General features: G+C 31.3%; 2 protein-coding genes across 4 annotated transcripts in view; both read right to left on the bottom strand.

Annotated features, from left to right (window-relative positions):
• Positions 1-14,947, bottom strand: part of LOC119834920 (laccase-2) — a 49,082-nt gene extending 34,135 nt beyond the window's left edge. For all 3 annotated transcript variants that reach the window (XM_038359458.1, XM_038359457.1, XM_038359459.1), the window contains exon 1: positions 14,820-14,947. In XM_038359458.1, coding sequence (XP_038215386.1) covers positions 14,820-14,916 — 97 coding nt within the window. In that variant the 5' untranslated portion in view covers positions 14,917-14,947. The remainder of the gene's footprint in view (positions 1-14,819) is intronic.
• Positions 14,925-21,858, bottom strand: LOC119834844. The gene is made up of 4 exons (XM_038359360.1): positions 21,837-21,858; positions 20,054-21,048; positions 19,146-19,307; positions 14,925-15,324 (listed from the first exon to the last, which is right to left on the bottom strand). The coding sequence occupies exons 1-4, from the start codon at positions 21,856-21,858 to the stop codon at positions 15,097-15,099; spliced, it is 1,407 nt and encodes a 468-aa protein (XP_038215288.1). The 3' UTR covers positions 14,925-15,096.
• Positions 21,859-22,610: the final 752 nt, after the last annotated feature.

Here is a 22,610-nt window from a genome sequence, read left to right as displayed (position 1 = left end):
GTCATCTAATTTTAAAGAGAGCCTATTTCTTAACGATATATTATTACATCAATTGGAATAGGAATGACGTTAACAATACGTCGAAATTATCGATTTTATATTCGGCATGCTCATCTAGATTGTGATTGAAGCGGCAATTTTCACCAACGAGAAGTTCGATTGTTGAATTAATGACGACATTACAATTTTTAAATTCTAAAAAAACGCTGTTTAATCCTAGAAAGTTCAACCTGTCACATCAGCGTGCAAGTTCACGATAGCGGTTTCATACGCAATTCACGTCTACTTAATGTCATATGAATGTCATAGTGTTGCGACAAACTTGACACTTTAATGATATTATAATAGGTCCGATGTGCAATTGTCGTTAGTTTCATTCTTTTAAACACATCTTGTGGGTCGTCGAGCTGCGCTCGGCATCCATTGTTTGTATTTCGATCGACGCAATACCGCCTCACAAATATTTGAATGAAACAAATTTTAATATATAGTCAATATCGTTCATTCTGCTATAGTTTTGTAGTAGCCTTTTAGATTTTCGGTTCAATCGATTTAAATTGTATAGTATTTTTAGTTTAGACATTGTTTGTAAGAGGATGGTTATACTCGTACTAGTTATAAAATTGTAGAATTACATTTATTACTTTTTAACTTCAGTTTCTACATTTAAACAAAAAAAAAAAAGAACTGACCAAATTACAAATTTGAAGCAAATTTAAAACAAAACGGAATAAGTTATGATCTCGCAGCAAGAGTTACCAGTATTACAACATATTTACCCAAAACTTTTAATTACTTATGTAATTGACGTTAATTTTTAAATTTCTATTTATCACACGGGTATATGAAAATGCAGAGAAACAAGAAGTATCTCGATTGCTATAATTTAATTACTACCAATATTAGATCATTGAGGCAACTAGATTTAAAATACATAATATTATAAAGTATTGCACGATACATTTCGTAAAGTACAAGTTGTCACTGTATCATTAAGATTTGTATACGAGCCTTATTAATATGCAAGAGTAATTTATGCATTCAACGAGATTGCGTGCTAAATGTTTATTATAAATCAATTTTGTCATAGCCATAGATGTCATTTAGAACTAAGATTAACTGAATTAGTTCATTTATAACATTTTAAAGTTTGTTAATTACATTCATAAATACTCGATCTATTGGTTTCATATTTTAATAACAATTTATTGAAATTTCTGTGGGTTTAGTCACGTTTTGTTCGGACCGTGTATAGAATTGTTCCGCTTCCATAATTAATAGTGAAATACCGTTCAACCTCCGGATTAGGACTCATAATTCCTAACGTTATCTTACAGAAATATCATTCTTTCTCATTAAATTTACTCGTTGTTAAAGATGTAAATGTCTTTTTGATGATTTAATATAACCCAAATATACTTTTCGTTTTGCAATTAGAGTGGCTTGGACGTCAATTTTCGTGTCCATTTACCCTATCGCTGCGACATAGCAAATAAATCTTGCGAAACTCGTAGAATTGGGCGTATTGTTTCGCAAAATGTTCCGCTGCACCCAATCGATATTCGCTAACAATGACATTACGTGCTTATTGGTGAAAAGGTAAGCATAGCGATTGCTAACCGATACAACAAGGGCGTTGTCGACATCCGTCTCTCCGTGTTATACAAAATCAATTAGATTCGCTTTTAAACTGTCATAATCATGCCGCAATAAATTAAGCTTTATGATTAACGCAGGAATTACTAAACTCCGTTATCCGCGCGAACGTGGCACAGAAGTAATGTGGAATGCATTGTCGTGAACACTGCTGGTCCATTCACGCAGACTGGCCTTGTCTACAATGAGGTGCACATTTAATGGTCCGGAAATTACAAAGGTTTTGTCGTGCGTTTGTGCCGTTTCGGTCATAATTATTGTGGGTTATACGATTGCGCAAACGAACTACGCGTGATTTTTGATATAACTTTCTCATTAATTGAATCGGCTCGACTGTGACGTACAGGAGCTTAAGAGCTTTGCGTAAGTAATGTTTACAGAGCGTTTATAGCGAGAGCGAAATAATCGGAACGAGATCGGTTGCGCAAGTGAATGCGTAGCTCGCTAAAGTATGGAAAAGACGCGTGGTAGCTATGTTTCTCAACCTTGTCACCGCTGCTCCAGTAGTGGACCCGTTGCGCCAGCCATTGCACTGCTGTTGGGCGAAAGTAAAAGTACCAGCGCACTTGAACCAGAAACCAGTTATGAGTAGAACTTTTATCGGCGCCTCGACGGTTCCCACAATTAATAATGCGAGTGCTACTTGAATTTTTGGGAATTTTACAACACGCAGCATGGCATTTCGATAGGCTTCTGTCATTATTATTGTAAATTTCGTTGTTTCTTTACTTTTAATAAAACCATCGGTGTTACTATTACTATTTATATTACTATTATTAGAAGTAAATTCATCGCAACTTTAAAAATTTCCCTATATCATTTAAATTTCTAATTCTTATCAATGTCCGAAACACATTACAAAACAAATAAAAGAAAAATAAACAAATTAAGAATTACATTTTTTTTTTGGGGTAGGTATTAAAAATATTCTGAATAATAAAAAATTTAGTATCGTGAATCCTGAGCATTTACGGCTTGCATCGCTATCCAGTGTAACACGCATTAAATTGAAATACTCGTTAGTTGCTAGACCAGCCAAGAATTTCTAACCTTGTCTATTTTTAGTTCAAGTGAGTTTACGATCATTCAAATATTAGGAGTATAGAAAATACTAACCAGACTTACAGTGTTCATACTACGCTTACACGCATTTGATTTTGTGTGACATATTCAACCCCCGTCTATTTGAAAGATTTTTCCCGTCAAATATTATACATTTCAAATGAATGTAACCTAGCCTAATCTAAGTTACATAGACATCTTCAATAAATTCTGCTCTTAAAGTAAAAACGTTATTTAAAACGGAGGTTATAGCAAAATGCATTAGACATATCAAGTCCTACATTTCGTTACTAGATTGCAATAGTTAATTTTCACAATTCGCAATCGTGTACGATAAAATACATTCAAAAGTATTGTCATATGATTTAAGTGGACATTACAGGGTTAACAACTTGTTAAATTTTATTAACAAGGTCCATTAAGCGACCAGGTTGTCTGATACTTGTCGTTGCTTGCACATTAATTATATTTAATGGGTAAAGAAAATATTATATTCGATTGAAAACTTATATATTCTAGAGAGTATTATGAGTTACGATAACTTTGGAGATGTTGTCTAGGTAATTAATTAAACGAGTACATATTATATTTTCTAATTACGATAGTGCATAAAGATTATCTGTTTCGAAGCGTGCGATATTAACATAATGCGTGCTTTAGAGAAAGTGAAGTGCGCTTAGTATAGCAATATTGCTTGTACATTATCTCATTCAATCCATGTCTTATACAATTACCATGAATCGTTAGCGACGCCTACAATGGCGTTTATTCACAAATACAGTGTTTACATTACTTCTTACCTTCAGTGTATTATTATCCATTGTTGGTTGGCTGAGTAATGGATTATGTACTTGCTAAAGTACGTTAGCTAATCCACATTTACCATGGGAATATTGTATTCTGTGGACGCCAGCTGTGCTCGATGTTAGCAACTAGATCAATAAATACCAAATCACATTCTTGTATTGCATTATGGTTGAACATACCGACTGGTTTACGAAATACCAACAATAAAATGGGTTTTTAAAGACTAAATGGAAAAGCAATACTTTGTGATACAGGCATGTTGACTTAGCTATATAGAGAGATATTCAAAGCATTTCGGTCAATAAAATGTTATTGCGTATTTAATAAGTCTTTAGGTATACATACTGTGGGCACATGAGTTCAATAATAAAAAAAAAAAAGAATTTTGAATATAGTAGCAGGGCCGTCAAAGCGTCAAGCCGTTGAGTATATGTATTATACATATAATATATATACTGCTATATGCAACTATATATAATGGTACTATATTTCTTGCTATATTTTTGTGAATACTGAAGTGAACATTAATTTTAACAGCAATAAAAATAGAAGTGAGAAGGTTTTTATTCATATAAATATCCATTTAAGCGAAAACAAAAGCAAGACATGCGGAATTGTTCACAGTTTGAGATTAGTAAAGTTCACTTAGTAATGAGCACACAATTCTCACGGTATTAAAGGACATTATTTAACCTTGCGGATTTATGTACTTATTTCTTGAGTTATATGCAATCGCTTGCATCAGGTATACTTCAAGAAAGTATCAATTGATTGGTAGCTACTAGTGTTTGAAAAGTCATCGATATAGTACATATATTTATGGGAATTAAGGGAATGAGATGCATGCTAATTAATCGCAATTTTTAATATTATACTAGCATTTGCCCGCATTAAAACTATTCTCGAATCCATCTGAAGGCAACAATTTCGTTTAAATCGGTCAAGTAGTTTTAATAAAGTCAGTGATAATCTCACGCGCAGAAGATATACATACCTAATATATATTTTTGTTTCAATATTGTGAGTTCGATGACAGTAGATGAGATTCGTGTCCGATTCGATGCCACGGTCAATCCCCACGGTATTGACCTAGAGTCCGCGACGCGTATAAAATAATCAACTAATTACCAAAAAACCATTACCAACACCATTAACCGGATCATAGTTGAACCTTCACTTTCTAAAATATTTAGCGCACAGTATTATGTAACGTTGGAACACATGTGACATAATTAAACGGCGATATTGCTCATTAAATTTTCTTTATAAATTTATGAATTTATAATTTGTGCCTAATCAGATGGAAAGCGTTTGGTTCTGTTAATATTTTGCAATTTGTATCATGTGTGTTCAACCGCGTCTGGCAGTAATCTCAGTTTCTCCTATAAAGTGATAAAAACGTGAAATTGTCGTATCTTTTTGCACATACTAAATAGATTTCTAAGTGAACGTTTTAATAAGTGTAATGAACCTTACCTTAACTAGTCTTTTTCTTATTTTTGGATAAATATTACTCAAAATGCTTAGTCAGCATTAAGGTAGTAGCGATTTTCTGTAATTAATATGGATAAATAGAGAGTCTGATTATTTTTGTGCCATAACTACCAAAAATATTTGTTTTGAAATCAGGACTGACAGACTTAAAAAAAAAGTATATTTGATCTAGAATATCTTTATGTTGTTTACGTATAATCGTCAATGATATTCATAAATAACCTAAAGTACTTTTACAGTTTCTTTTATATTGTTAAAAATTTAAAAATAATTTTCTATCCATTGAAGTGTCTTACCTCTTATACGAGTATATAATATCCGATAATATAATGATCCGATTATATAATTGACAAGCGCTCAATTTAGCACTGAATATGACCATGAAAAGGAAATTCATCGTTGCTGCTACAGTTTGAGTGGTCGTCTTTAGAGAAAGTTTTAAATTAAACATCGCAAGTAAACTGGTAACATTGACAACACGCTGTGACGGATGCCAGACATCCATAGTGATATTAATTCATGATGCCAACCACAGCTAATAAATTGTAAACTTAATTTGAAACCGGTTTGATGATTTACGACTAGCATTGGTTTTCTTCTTTTAATAAATGGTGGTTAAGCGTGCTAATCACCAGATTTATGGTGTTTGTAAAATAAATATGTCAAACTTCATAGAGCGCAAGATAATTCGGCTATAATAGACCTGCTAGATTAATTGCCGCTTATTTAATTTGCCTGATTATTTAATGCTTGAATATTGAGATCCCATTTATTACCTGATAAGATTTATATATTAACAACTTGCTTTATTTCGCGACACTATAAATATCACACTACATTTTTTTTTAGCTTTTGTACTATTTTAAATTTTGTCAATAAATTAGGTTGATGTAATAAATATTTAAAGAATAATAAAAATTTAAATCAAGAATTTAAAATAATAGTTTGTTGCCATTTATTTAAAAGTTTTAATAATTCGTGGAGGGGAAATCACTTGAAATGTCATATCAAAGTATGGCTGTAAGTTTTACGAGTGGTCGTTCATCCGAACATTCTTATAAGCTAGTAATGTGCATTTGTGAAATAGCCTACCTATACTAATCTGTATAAGAATTTGAGTTTAAAATCCACTGCTATTTAAGTAATATCAAATTAAATTCAAACCACTTAGAAATTACGTGCGAAACTATAATTTATTTAATGACTCAATTTGCAAGGAAAGGCAAACGTTTTGGTCAGCTATAATTAAGATCTTACTACGTACTGATTAGCCTACTTAATTTGGTAATGAATAAGTAGCGATGACAGCTGCTGGATTCAGAACAAGAATAGACTTGTTGGATTTGAGTTTTGTAAGACATTCTATGTTTGTACAAACAGTACTATATTACGGTAATCATTTCTATAAGATAAATGTTAATCATAAAATGTTGGTTGCCTTGCTAGCTATTACACCTATCTATTAAATATATATATTAACTATCTAGTATATTTGTATAAATTAAATGAATTTCTGTATAGTATGCCTAATTTGGGAATAAAAATCTTCTACTTACATGTTTAAATTATCAAATATGATTACTTCTTATGATATTTCTTAACATGTTTAATATATAATTTAGTGACATGTCTACGGTTATTAGCTCTTTTTACTTAATTCTAATTCTGAAAACTATAGACAAATGGTTTTTTTTTTTCAACAACGGAATAACTCTGAATCGCATTTCGTAGTTAAAATTTAGGGTAGTATTTGTCACCGCCTCGTGGTTGCGCGTTGTATTTAAGTTGTTTGTATGTGGTAGGCCAGCTTGCACCGGGGAAGCACCACACCCACACAGGAAATCGGCGTGAATTAGCATTCTGCTGGGTTTCGTTCGGTGAGTGGGGAAGCCGGAGGCCTATATCCTTTTCCTTACCCATCCCTGTCCTTTCCTTTATTCCTATCTTCAATCTTTTCTTAGTCCCTTTCCAATTTGAAGTCGGCTATCCATTTGTAGAGACGTAAGGTCTGCAATCGACTTTACGCCTCTCCAATTGTTCATGGGCGGTGGTAGCGCTTACCATCAGGCGACCGACCAGCTCCATTGCCGCCGATGACATAAAAAAGTATGCCAATTTATATTTTTCATAATTAAAATACCATTGAAGGTTGTATCCTTGCTTTAAACATGTTTACTCTTCAACAATGCGATCGAAATTCTTAATAGTAAAGGATATCCGCTTGCTCTAACTAACTTACAAAATGCACCGTGTTAAAAACTATTAAATTATTCAACATAGCTAAAACAAGACTGATTAGCACGAGATAAACGATGTTATCGAAAAAAAAGCAGTGCTAAATACATAATATATTGTAATAAAGACCTTGTTAACACTGACCTTTTACTGTTTCGGTTGCATACATGTGTACGATTGCTAAGTTGAAAGTTTGTTTGCATTGATAAAGTTATCAAGTTTGACCTCTAAGTATTTCTTTAATTAATATAAATTATAATAATACAATTTAAATATTTATGCTTTTAGATCAACAGCGATTAGTGTTTTAAATCGTAAAAGTGTGTTTTTTTGCAAAATTCCTACGACAAACACTTCCTGAGCATATGCAATAAAATGTCTCTTATAAAACATTTTCAATACCTAAATTGCTTTGGCATTGTAGTATTATATTTCCTAGGAATTCAATTCCTGGCTCAAATACGTTTCCGTTAATTATATGTCTTATTGTATTGTGTTGTAATGCATTTGAACATTAAAGATGGTTTCAACCGTGTAGTTTTTGGATTCTAAAGTGAAAATTTACCGATAATTTTTTGCAATTTTTTTTATAAATTTGTTACGGTTTCATGTTTCTGTTTAAAAAATTTATAGTAAATCGTGTTAATTAAATTTAGTTGATGCAGCGTAAACGTATATATTCTTTACAAAGTTTTTATTTAGTTATTGTACAAATAATACGCAACATTGATGTTATAGTATAACAATCATATTATGGTAAAACCATATAATATTACTTTACCCAGTATTTAGGCAAAACGAATCAATTTCTCACTTATAATAATATATCTTATAAATGCCTGCAGAATTATACGTAAGGTCATCTAGATAGTTCTAACTTTAATATTTATTACCGTTTAGAAATACTACACTTTTATGTTACTTTTATTGTGTTAAAACTTATTTTTAAGGAATCTTATGCCTACGATTATTTAAATTCATTTCAGATAAGATTTCTGTCTGAAAAATTAGACATAATATTAATGTCTAAAAACTTTTGTTTTTAGACTGTTTTAGTCTAAAAACTTTTGTTTTTAGACATTTGTATTATGTCTTAATGTATAGTAAATGTTAAAAAATAAAAAAAACAATGTAAACCAATTCAAATTATTTAAATATCTGCTCTCTATATTTGACGGACGGAATGTGAATGCAAATGAGTCGTTAAAAATAGTCTGCTTAAAATGCAAGATTTAAAAATAGAGAGTAAACCTATCGGAATCGTGAAATTCGGAGAAAATATGCGATGCGATTAGAATATCTTCTATGAAAGTGAAATTTAACTGTGGTTTTCTTTTTAGACGTAATGCTGTCATCGCGTGATGTAATTTTATTTTAAACCTATTCATTTATTTAACTATGCCATCCAAAGATCTTGAAAAAGGCGGAAGCTATAAAATTAATAGTTAATTTGCATTTACATCTAATAATAGTTAAAAAAAAAATGTTATAAAATTGTGCTTTAGATAATGATTGGAAATGTGCGCCCGCTATGAAGTCTATCCGCCGCGCTAATTTTTCTATGATCAATAAATTCTCAAGCATCTCGTTAGTTAATCAAGAACATATGTCTTTCAATTAAAGCACGCCATTTCTGTAGCATAAATAGAAAAATTGGGTTGAGCTGTGAATTAGATAGTTCGTTTAGTGGACATAAAAAGCGGTAGATTGGACTTGTTTCAATCGTCTATCTCTGCATCAAACTTTTTCCTCGCATATTTGTTCGTAAGAAACCTCAAGCAGCATGGTTAAATCTATTTAAAGGTTTATAAGCCGCGCCCTATCGCTGTGATCATATATGAGAATCGCATATTAATCTTTCGTACGTATAAATTCAAAACCATGTATGTCTTATATATATCAAGGATATGATCATTTTCGTAACGACTGACAATAATGTTATGTCAATTAAAATATTTTCAAACTCAGGTTACATCGTCCATTGACGTATATTTGAATATTAATGCATGTCACTATATTTGTATTGATTTGAATTGATAGATCGATTCAGTGCTAACAAGATTGACCTACATTCTTTAATGTGATCCGTAGAATTCCAATAGAGAAGGCTTCATTAAAGTGTAGCAAATTACGGCAGATACCTATTTAGAGTAAAATTTTGTTATGTTGTATACATAAAGGTATAGTCATACACTAGCAATCTAATTCTATACAATACTCAGGCATTTTAGGACCGGAGGATTACCTAGGTAGTGTATACAATTCCTAGTCATAGCCGATAATGCATGTAAATAAAATAAGCTTTTTTCCATCCATTTCTTAAAGATCATTTTTAAGGAGCATCCTTATTGTATGCTGGAGTGGGAAACGTCCTGAAGTCAATTCTAGCACTAGCCTTAACTCAAACACGTGTTAGAACACAGTAACTAGTAAGATGTATATAACATTTCCAACTTATTAATCTCAATTGTTGATTGTCTTGGCCAGCGTGGTGGATTATGGCCTGAACCCTCATAGGAGGCCTGTGTCCCAGCAGTGGGAACATATAAGGGCTGATGAATTGTCGATAGATTGAAATTTTGATAAAAGTGTTACAATTAACGTATTATTAACAAAAATACGATAAAACTATTAAGTTAACTTAAGCGATGAGAAACATTAAATAATCCCAATTTCAAGAAGCGTACAGTTAACACTTATTACAAATGAATAATGTATGCGATGTGCGTGAAGCGACAAAGTGCAAGCGTGATGAGAATTCGAGAACTTTTTGCCCATATTAGAGAGTTCCTATTTATAATGAGCGGTATTTTGTTGTATGTTAATTCGATATTCCATTACTGGGTATATCACAATTGACAAGAGAAAGTCAATATTCCTTACAGTTCTACTTTAGCATCTTGCTTTAGAACTTTATTAGACTCGTACACAACTATAATATACGTCGCAACAGAGATAAAACTGAACAAAAATACATTTGAACCTTTACTTACCTTTTGATTTAATAAAAAAAAAGAGAAATTGATGTTTGATAAAGTTGTTTTCACTGCATAGTTGTGATTACTTTTGAATTAATAAGATGATACTGGCTAAAAATAATGTTGTAAAATGTTTGCATGCATATATTATTAAACGTGTAAATTATAAAAGTTAATACGATCATTAAAGGTATAGGTATTCAGAAGGCCAACTCTCACTCTGGTTTATTCTTGCGTAAACTTTTAACTGCCCATTTTTCGTATATTTTAGTACACGGTTATAGCTTAATGTTACGCAGGCAATTAACACATTATAAATTTGAATTATTACTAAAATTATCTAGTCGTTAAAAATGCGAGTATTTTGGAAATCGCTAAACAAGAATGTTAATTGGAGCATTGAAATTCACGAGCGATATTAATTAATGCAAAATACTTTTTAGAATAAACTGTGGTTTTAATATTTTGTTTAAAGATGATGGTTAGTAATGCGTATAGTTTGGACATCACAATACAAATACAAGAGTGTTAATTAGTAGGTTGTAAGTCATAGAATACTTTAGTAAATTATATACTTTTGTGTATTTAATTCATGTTTTGAAATAGTGCTGAATGTTTATCTTTGCGAAGAACAGAATAACTGGCTAGAATAGCTGATTCACTTGATGGTGAGCGATCACCACCGCCCATGAGCATTACCAGAGATAGTAACCCTGGAAATACGTTGCCCGTTTAGGCATTAGAGAAAAGGGAAGAATGGATGATGTAATAAAGTAATGGACTGGTAAGGGTGGGAAAAAAGAATTTTGAATGATTGCCGCTCCCCCACTCACCGAACGAAACACAGCATTTACATGCTAATCACGCCGCTCTTCTGTGGTGGTGTGTTATTTTTCCCGTTCCGAGCTGGTCCCATTCGTACTTAAGCGTTCTAAATTCCCAATACGTTATAATATTGCAAAAGTCGTCTCGTAATTTGGATCTTTTTATTAGTAGATCTAGACGAAAGCACCATAGATAACGTAGGGCTACGGGAGAATAAAAATAACTTTAAGACGATCTTGCACACCTTCGCTTAAGCGTCAGATTATATACGTATACACTCTCATAGATAAAAGCAAATCTATTACGTTCTTCGATGGCGGTAGCTTCGATTTATGTAAAAAATAACATTTAAAAGCATGGCGCAACGTGGAATGACACTTGCTGAAATCTTTTCAGTTTGAAATCTCAGGCTGACGGTAATTAATCACAAAATTTTAAAGATACATAAAAATTTTACAATGATCGAATTATACATTTATCTACACATCTACAGGTGATGCCTGTCATCCATGCCCAATTCTAGATAAGATCTTTGCTACCTGTGCTTTATGTTTGAATCTGATGCTATCATTAATTTATGTAAATGAACTTGAAATTTACATAGATATTTTCAATATATATTTATAACTAATAGTTCCAGTAATTGACTCAACTTTTCTATTAATATGCTTAAAGCAAAGCTTTATTTTTATGTAAATTTTATTGATAACCTCAAACCATCTGATAAAAATGGCTCGTTAACGAAATTAGAATATTTGATAGGAGAAGATTGACACCGTATGATATTAAAAAATAAATGATTGCCTTTAACTGGATTAGACTCATTAGCGAATTGGCAAAGTACATATCGTAGCAGCATAAACTTGTTCTATCACTAATTGATTGTTGAAGTCAGGATGCGTCTGCATAACTGTCATCTTGTAATATCCATATTCTTGTAAATTGTCGGCAAACGGGACTTTAGAAACTTAGTTGATCGTTTCTTATAAACGAATTGTTATCACTCCGTAAAACGTGAGGTTATGTTAATGTTCCGTCAACACCTAATTAATTTAAAGAAAGTGTGTTTCATTAAGACTGTTAGTTTGAGTTTATGTATATTTATTTTGTTATCTTTAAAAGAATTTTGAACTCGCGACAAGGCACTGTGTACCGCAATAGCAAATTTATACAATTTCTTTTTGTTTGCATATCTAATAGAGAAACAGGGGTGCTATTAAAATTCCACTTAATTATTTTATCATGACTTAATTTTTTTTAATCACGTTTTAAATTTTATAGCATTAATAGTGGCTTCATATATTTTTTTTTGGGGGTGTGTTTGATAATGTGGTGTTATGTTTAGATGTTAAATTAATCTTTACTAATTTATAAAAATATATAATGTATCGATATAAAATCGAAAATATTATAATTATAATGGGAATTGGTTTGGTTTCTTATAATGGAATTCATATGAGACATTTTTGAAAACTATTTTCCGCCTGGTCTATGCTAAAATAGATTTTGTTACGGCTTGAAAAGTTTAAATATTTTCTTATTATTACACCTTACTTTATGATACATCTTGATAAACACATTGAAATTTATATTCATTTCATAGCGGAATTGTTATTTCTCGGAATAATTTTCCAATGATTGCGGCCGATATTGATGCAAAGATGCGCGTTTGTCTGAGGAGAAATTGGAATAGCAATCCGTAACATGCACCCGAGGTGAATTACTGGAATAACTACATTCCACCATATTACCTTGTACTTACACTTGTTAATTAGTTATAAGGAAATCGTCATGCACTTTCTTCGGTTCACATAAAATGGTTGATAGTATGGTACGTAAATGTATGTATAACTTCATGAATTCTAGAACCTTTTATCAGCGTTTATTATGATACGCCAATAGTTAAAATTAAGAAACAATTACAACCGTTAAAAGAAGTTAAAGTGAATCAAAAATCTAAGTAATTGTAATTCAAATTAGTAATAAACTATTGTTTCTGGTATGATTATAATCGTATTATCGGAGTTATTGTCTCGTGTAGGTATGAAACGTTTTTGTGTTATAGATAATTAATCTTAAAGTAATTGGATGCAATTAAATCGTCATATCAATCAGCGTAGCATATCGGCCCGCCTAACAGAAAGATGGCGTGTTATTTAATTTTTAAAGTTTTTCAAACAGCGATTTCATTTATTTCAAGGATTTAAATAAAAAAATTTAAAAGAGTAATCATTGTACATACATATTAATATTTTATTTATTTTAGATAAAAAATCAGAGGGAGTTCTCATAAATTTTTTGATGTCCATGTTGAAAAGTATCTTGAAAAGTTAAATAAAGAGTTGAGATATACGATACATTGTTTTTAAAAAGCTTTTTATTTGATTATTGTAATCGAATTATTTTATTCTGTATGTACATTGTGCTTCACATCTACTACCAATAGTTAAATTATCATAAATTAATCAAAATGATTAACGGTCTTCGTGTGTATATATTACGCTATAAATCTATAACGGTAAGCAAGACTACTGAATAGATCTGCGTAAATTAAAAGGATGTAAATAAAACATACGAGTTTCTCGCTTTTCAAGTGCAAAAAAAAAACGGAAATAATTATATATCTGTATTATCTGAGCTACCGAACCACTTTTTACATGGCATGTAAACACTCGAGATTCGGTCAGCGTCTACCGTTATGATTTCAATCGTTTTATTTTATAACGGTGTATATGAATAAAATGTATGTTTAATTTACACTTTCAATTGGTGTGAAATCTCCAAATTAAGTTTGTTATATGATATAGATCTCGTTGTTTGTTTTTTAAAGAAAGTGACTTTGTGTGATTAACTAGCTATTCGTATAATGCGTTTTCCTGTACATAAAAACTTTTTTAGATTATTTTTATTTCATCTTTTTGGTTCTTTATGATTCTTAAAAATTAAAACAGCATTAAAAATCAAATTAATTGCTCATACACGATTTAAAACATAAATAAAAAATGTGTATATTGATATTCAAAATAAAATTCTGTCAAAAAGTCCAACCTCATTTGCCGCGCTTTTCGTGTCGATTTTTTTTTTAATAGCAACAGTGCAAACTTTTTTGATAACATTATGATATACATATTTTAAATAATTATTTATATACCAGATTTTATTGTGGACCGTATATACTTTTTTTTTAATTTTTCGTAATCAACTTACATATTATACCATGTTAAGCATGCGATAATAATAATATAAATCGGCGTTCATGCATTTAATAATGGTTCGTTAATGTCTATACTTTATCGGTGGCTATGCATGTAATATTGACATCGATACGTTGCGTCAAATAGTGGAGATATCAAATTTCCTACATAAAATTTAAATTTTTGTCTATTTGTGAATTAATGTTAATGTTTTTTGTGTTCTCGTGATAGTATGTGTGTGATTTTTTTTTGTACACATATTATTTCAATTCTGTATTTGGAAACAGTTAATTAGAAATCAATTTTAAACGTTAGATTGTATGTATTCTAAAGAAACTAAGGTCATTTTGATAATAATGTGAATTATAATGTTAGAAACGAATTGTTGTTGTTATTATAAGCATAATTTGTTACGAAATGAGTTTCTAAATTTCATTTTGTTCATCAAAATGAACGTTCAACGAACTTGTGAGGAACAATTAATTATGAATCTCATTTCAGCGCTAATTTTATTCTTGTGCAATTTATAATGTGGGAACGTTTCTGGCGGACATTAGGTGAACCTTACCTTTTTTCCTTTTGGGCATCACTCTTACACCAAACGCTTGTTCAGTCACTAGGCACAAGGCTAAAGTCAATAAACAGTATCTGGCACTGCACCCCATTTTCACAATGTTCGTTTGCCTTCCCGATAATACTATGTAGGCACTACGGTACCTCGCATTTGCAACACGTTAACAGCCCTTTAATCCGGTATCGCGTGGGACACGCGCGAACACACGAAACAAAATTAACTATACCGATGCACGGCAGGCAGGTACACGGCTGTCAAGTGAACCGCCCGACTACCCTATATTTTGACTTGTAGCAATTTGGCAGTGCGAATTCCACTTGTATATAAAACCTTTCGCCGGCTCGGGGCGGGCGGTCATTGGTTGTGCGTCGGCTGCGCCGCGATCGAAGGTGAAGGGAGTTGGTAGTGGTACTCCCCCCACTCGCTGGCTGCAGCGGGGGAACGCAGCGCCAGGGTCGGCAGATACTTTTGCTATCGTTGGAGCGATAGCTATAATGCGCTGGAGTGTACCGTTGTGCCCTGCTTACGTCACGCCACGTTATCTACGTTCTCATGAATTAAATCTCTTAATTTTTAAGGTCATCGTTCACCATGAGTTAGGAATGTAACGAAATACTTGTGGCACGATACAAGGTAAAACCTACCTTACCGTTTTCTTTTCAATTTACTATATATGCAATAATTTCGCAACATATTTTAAGTTCTAAACTAAATGCATTAATTATTTTTTATAAGTTATTCGTGAGTTCGGTGTATTTGTGAAACTACGGATCTTTTTGTAAGAGGCTTGGTATTTCTTTTTCCTGTGGGTGGAGTCACACCGGTTGTTAGTTAAACATGAAAAAACTATTAATGATTAATTGTTTAACTTAATTTCAACACAAAGTTTCGCATAAATAATATAAACATTTAGCGAAATATTGGGTACGTGCTATGTAAATACATCATATATAGTTATAACGCCTAACGTTAATCATTATTTTAACAAAAAACTAAACGAATTCAAATTATAAAGACTAGACCCAATTTTCAAATAAAAAAGAAACACAAAAATCGCTTCACTCAGTAAAAGTGTGAGGTAATAAAAACAAAAAAAAATCTCGAATTATTTTTTTTTTTAATGCGGTTGAAAACAGCTGCTTATTGCACATAACCGGAAGTTAGGAACATCGTCACTTTGTACCACATTCATATCTAATAATATATATCTCCTTATTTTATTATTAAATTATTATGACTATAATCTGAAATGAGTGTGAAGCTAAAGCGAAGAACTCACTCAACGAGAAACTCACAAATGTGAAAGTAACATTTTTCCAATATCGTCCATATCAATTTTTCTGGTTCTATCGTATGGCCATACTTCATAAGACTATTTAGGAGTGAATGAAAGGAAATGAAATAAGAGGATGAAGTTGTTAATATTTAATTATAACTATGTTTATTTTTATATCAGGAGAAATCAAAAAAATATGCACACACATATTTAACAGCACAATTTTTAAAATGTGAAAAGGAAACCCGTGCTATAATTTCATGAAAGTACCTTTTACGTAAGATAACGGATTCTTATAGAATTTTAATATTTTAAATATTGTAACTATTAAAGAGCGTGAAAGAAAATAAGAGTCGCGGAATGGCGTTAACGAGACGGAAATAATCTTGGCGGTTATGTAAGAACTGGAAGTCGTATCAAGATGCGTAAAGGAGTTAATTGATCTGTAATTCTATAAAGCAGTAAAATTGTTGTTTAAAGTTTGCTCATTGAAATAACTAAAAATGCACGTGCAATTAGTGATCTATATTTATATTTGATTTTACGAGAATTCAATGACAAACTGAAGAATGTATAACGCAGATTTCATTAAAAAACATTCGCAAATATAAAAGAGGATGATATATAACGTTAGTAAATAAATTGCGGTTAAATTCTATGTATAGATAATGATAACATAGCCTAGTACTATAGTACAATAGTTAGAGTAAGGATGCCTATTATGAAATAGATTCAGGAAGATGGAGGATGAAGGAGATGCAGGAAAAAGGACCAACTATAATTAAGGTTACGGTGTGCTACTGTCGGTATGTGCGTGCGCGTTTTCTACATAGGGCTACTCAAGCCACTGCAGAGCATACGAAAGAGCTGAACAGCGCAGATCTGTCCCTTCAAACGAGCAAGGAAGCAGTCCCTGCAGACGAACACGGATGGAGGCTATAGCCGGATATAGCCATATAACTATAGATATAATCTACCACTGCACCAAACATATCCGATTAGCTGTTTTGTGTAAAAGAGGAAGAAATACCAATCCATCAAGACAATTACATGACAATTAGATGATGGGGATAGAATAGTGAATTAATTAAATCATAAGATATTTTGTTTTATTTCGTATTGCATGTGATGCATAGTCACGCATAAAAATTACAATTTTTTTAAAATCAAATATAATTGGTATTGAAATAATTCACAAATTTATTTCAAAGCTAATTATGTCTCAAAAAATGAATCATGTGTCAATTAATTTTACACTGGAAGTAGGTTTATAAGCAGACTTTATCGAAGCGTATATTTAGTTACGCTCTATGCAGCTGCTTGAATATTAAATATACTGTTATACGTTAGGTTTAGACTATTATACCGATTTCACTTATTTTTAAGTTATATTTTTATTTAATTTAAAGATAACTGCGTCATGCGGAGTGAAGACAGAAATTATATAAATGTTTTCGTTAATTTATTGACATCTATTTTTTTATACGATGTATGCTAAATTATACAGTGAAATGATCTCACCACATTAAAAGGTTTCACAAAATTATATTGCGTATCTATTTTTATAAATAGATGGTATATAGGAAATAATTTATTGAATTAATTTACACGTAAGTTTCATAATTTTCTTGCATTTTGTACGCTCTCACTTTTCATCATAAAACTTTTGTTGCCATAATGTTTATTATTAATAGCTTTATAATAACTACTTCTACTACTGATTACTAAGAAAAAGCTGTTGATTAAATACTTACAATCGCTTTAAATGTGGTTTTAATTTTTGTAACAGTGGCGAATCTAAAATTTACCAGAATTTGTTCTTAAGCCATCCTTGTTCTAATAAGTGGTATAACTAATCATACTTTTTTAGATATACTAAGAGTAGAAATAAGTATCGAAAAGTTGCTTTTGTTAATTATATAACATATAAATATAATTCAAAAAGTCAAGTATATCTCTCCTATCTCAAATTAATGTTTCTAGAGATTTGTGTGCGTCCGTCAAATTAAATATTCGTTTTACTAAAATATAAATATAAAACGTGCCTTTGGATATAAAGATAAATTGAACAAAGAAGAACAATCCGAAAACCAGTTTCGTTCTGTGTCAGGGGGAATTACTAAAATGCATATTATATATTGTTTAAAGTAGATGTGGCTGATATCTGTATATACATATAATATTGTTATCTGTATATACATATATAGTTTTTTAGTAAAAACACCGCCTTTTGTAAACATGCCATAATTCTTTGTTTTCTGGGATGGAATAAAGTGTTTTAAATGAAATGAAACGAATGAAATACCACAGAATTACCTAAACATCTAACACTCTTAATTTTCATTTCTTAATTATTATTAGACGTAGAAATAATCGAAGGTATTTTGAAGTTTTTATTTACCTATTACATTTACCATTAAACTGTTTCAAGTTCAATAAATCATTGCATCTTCCTTCCGACTTCGTAGTAATAGGTATGCTGTATGAATAACGTACTATATTCCTTATGTTACACTTACTGATGATTAGTCACAGTTGAATTATTGAGTTTACTTTGTACGATGAATTTAGGAAGGCATTTCAATGTTTTATTGCTCTTGACGTACATAATGCTAACCTCAAAAACCAATAAATTGATATTGTTTTGTTTACAAAATAATGGCACAATGATATTTCATACAAAAGGCGGCCTTATTGCTAGACAGCAATCTGTGCCAGGCAACCTGGTAGGAAAGGCAAGGCAAGAGGTTTTAGGGTTAGTGTAAAAAAAGTAAAGATATATAATAATATAATATGAAAAAAGTAACTTTATAATATTGATTGTTTTAGCGAAAAATGAAACAACGTACATTTAATTTCCATTTATTTATTGAGTGCAAGTATTGGTGTACCTAGTAGTTTTTATAAGTATAAGAGTTTAATTGAAATATGCAAGAGTCGATAGTGAAATAAAAACTATAATTATTTGTCCAAAATTAAAACTCTACTTTCATGTGTTATTAGCTTGTAATTAAAGTAAATACTGAATAAGACGTTTGCATAACAGATATAAACAGCTTCATGTTGAAGTAGACCATCCCCTTACCATCTAAAAGAAGTGCCTGTTGAGATTTCGCAATCATAAATATTAAGAGATTTGTAATCTGTGGGTCTGCCCAATATTCCCACTCAACAGAGTAAATATCCAAGCTTAAGTCTTCACTGGCCTGTAATAAATATTAACATAAAATCGACTTTAGTTATAGAATTTTCTTCTTCTACAGTGATAAAAACAGAGTTTTAAATGATGTTATATTTTATTTGTAATATGAATATGATGTGGAAGTCTAGTACGAATTTTATATTAATATAATATTTATATAGCTTCTATTATAAGCTACATCGAAGTTATGGGTAATGGGAGGGGGTGAAAATCGCCTGAATTGCTTTCAGAATAGCCGTGCTGCTTTTTTGCCCCTGTATATGGTTATAAGGCGGAAAAACGCTATCGTCTGAGAGCTATCGTGGCGTGCCCTGCCTAAATTCACAATTACGCTAAGTAATATATTGTGGAATTCTACTTTTTAATAAGTTCCAAATAAAAGTCGGTTCCAAGTAACAGAGTCGGTTTACGTTACACCAGTTAATGAGTACTATAAAACAGGGGGGTAGAGCATGCCAATTATACCACATTCAGACAAAAGCGTATACGAGCCTCCAGTCAGGTATTACATTAAGGTCTATATCGGCCAAGTGACAACAAAACTTTCATAATAATTTGCTTTGAATTAAATTATGCTTATGGTATTTTGAAAGCAGGAAGGTTCCCATTAATTTGTTTAAATTATTCGAACGGTCGCTACCATTAATTTAGAATTTATAAAATAAAAGTGGTTTTATAGCAAATTAAATATTGTGTAAGATTAAATTTCAAAAGTAGGCATAGAGATGTTTATATAAAACCAGTCCTTACCTTTATCAAATTACTCGCAAAATAACATGGCGTAAACATATGGATAGCTGCGCTTATGGCAAAAATCGTGTATTTCACGTCAATGTGATCGCTCAAATATAATTGATACAGATTCATTGCGATTAGAAGCGAAGTTACTAAAAATACCATAAATAACCAACCACCGTAAAACTCTTGCAAATCGTTATAAAAGACAAGGGCTTCTTGGTGATCCTTTATAGCTTCCTTGACCCGCATTTCCAGCTCATCCCTGTCCTTAGAATCTTTAAAGGCACGATACATCTTGTGGCTAACCAATTTCAATTTCATACAAAGGTGTGTCGTTGCTATACAAAAAGATCCATCAAACCCGACAAAGTTCGGACACAATGTTATACATTGTACTATATTATACCCAAACACAAATTCAAATAATGGCGTTTCAAATTGTTTATCTTCCAGATTTCTCAACTCCAATTCGTGCACCATGTATCGCTTAGGATCGTCACTCATAAAGCTCTCATAGATCATTGCAACGCTTGCGTACAGTGGAAACTGGGTACTCAATAGTAGAGGTATTACAATCCAACAAAATTGACCAAGCTTACCTACTTTTATATATTGCGCATATATATTTTGATAATCTTCTTCTAACTCGTTACCTTTCAGCAAGTCATCAGTAATTTTTTGTAAGAGTTGAGCAAATATATCTGTCTTACTATTAACGTAGAAATATTTAAAAAAGAATAAAGAGGTGAGTATTCCAATTGAGATGTTTCTCGTAAGGTTTACCAAATCCTGTGTTACTGTGCATTTATATAAGTACAGGAAAAACCAGTAAAGCATAAGAAAATTGACACCAACGACCGTATAAAATAAGGTAGCTCTCTTTCGGTAATTGCTACTGTTTGGGTAAATGAGAGCAAATGCTAAGGCGAATGCACATTGACGGTATGTTTCGTGAAAAGATTTAAATTTTTTTTTTTTATTGAAATGTTGCACTACTGCCACTATTGCTGCTTAGAACCATGAATGTGTGAAGCTCTGAGCAATAAATAAGCGATGACGTTTTCTAATGGGAAAGCTTGGCATCAACATTAGTCGTAATCACAGGAAAATTGCTAAGCATTTTAGAGTCATTATGGTGTCCGTAATTATAGTTTCCGACAATCCTTTATCAGCGTTACACATTAATTTAATGAGTTTGAATTAAACACGTGATTATTTCACGTAAACGCAAATTTTATATGCAAAAGTGGTTGGTAATTGTCTTAACGTCGCGTATATAATAGAATGTGTGAAGAACCATATGAACTTTTAAAAATTGTATTATATTCAGTATTCATTGAATATAGAATCTCGATAAATGTAAACACATATAAAAAACAAATTTATTACACTCTTTACCTCATTTAATGTCAGTAAATTAGGCAATATTAAATACTTAAACCAACTAGTTAAGACGTACTGTAAGATTACGTAGTCAAATTAACTACTTTATGTCATTCAACGTAAACTGAATTAAAAAGATATAATTTATGGTTACAAAATTATTTTGGGATACATACGTGTTACGACAAGAGTGAATGTGGTCCGGTTTTGATTTTTATTTTTAGGTCCGCGTGAGAGAGATTTTGGACAGGATGCTTAAGATTTCGTTACGAAATTTTCTGATGTGATGACATATCATGCATTAAGCGTCATCCTGTTTACATACATATCTACGAATGTCATTTAAATTCTAAATTAATATACTAGCTATTAAATTCTATAGGCATGTATGGTTGTATTGAGTCTCGAATACTGGCTTGCTCGAGTTGTCCCATTATTATACATTAAATTTTCATTTAAGAATGAATAAAGTCGCGGATTTTTGATAGTACTATATTTTCAGGTTACAAACAACCTTTCATACGTATCGATTTGGGGGGTTAAACGAAGAAGAATTTATTCAGTCAGAAAAATGTCATGATTTACATTTTTCTTATTAGAAATTGTACATTAGTAAGGTATAGTGTCTTACGCAAATAACATTATTTAAATATAGTAATCGTTTAATCAATCTTTCTCTCTTTCTTTATTTCAAAACGCATCCATACACTATGCAGACTGGACTGGTATCTTCGTAAGAACTTTTTAGGCTTTAGTACTTTTTGTTCAGAGTGACATACGTGTTTTAACTCATAGCACGTAACAATAAGATGATTCATTTTAAATTTAGGTCGAGATTATTTGTAAAATTTTCGTGAATGATTCCTGTGTTTCTGAAAATGTTATATCTCATTATCTAAAGTATTTTTTAAGAAACAAAGTTACGTATTTTATTTTTCGGAAAATTATCCTAAATAAAACTTTATATCGTCATTTGAGGGAAGAGGCTAGAAATAATCTCTTTTATGAAATCAATTCAAAAAATTAGTTTTGTTTGATACAGCTTCAATTCACTCTTGAAAGATTTATCGAAATTATAATGCGTCTAGAAGAATTGATCAGATTTTAATTTAAAATTACTGTATTTGTTAATTTAGAATTACTGGTCACCCACGAATTATTCACGAGGGTGCTGTAATAAAATCAC

This window comes from Zerene cesonia, chromosome 20 (genome assembly GCF_012273895.1).
Source record: "Zerene cesonia ecotype Mississippi chromosome 20, Zerene_cesonia_1.1, whole genome shotgun sequence".
Lineage (NCBI taxonomy): Eukaryota > Metazoa > Arthropoda > Insecta > Lepidoptera > Pieridae > Zerene > Zerene cesonia.
Note: the sequence above shows the minus strand (reverse complement) of the source record. Positions and strands in the feature narration are given on the sequence as shown.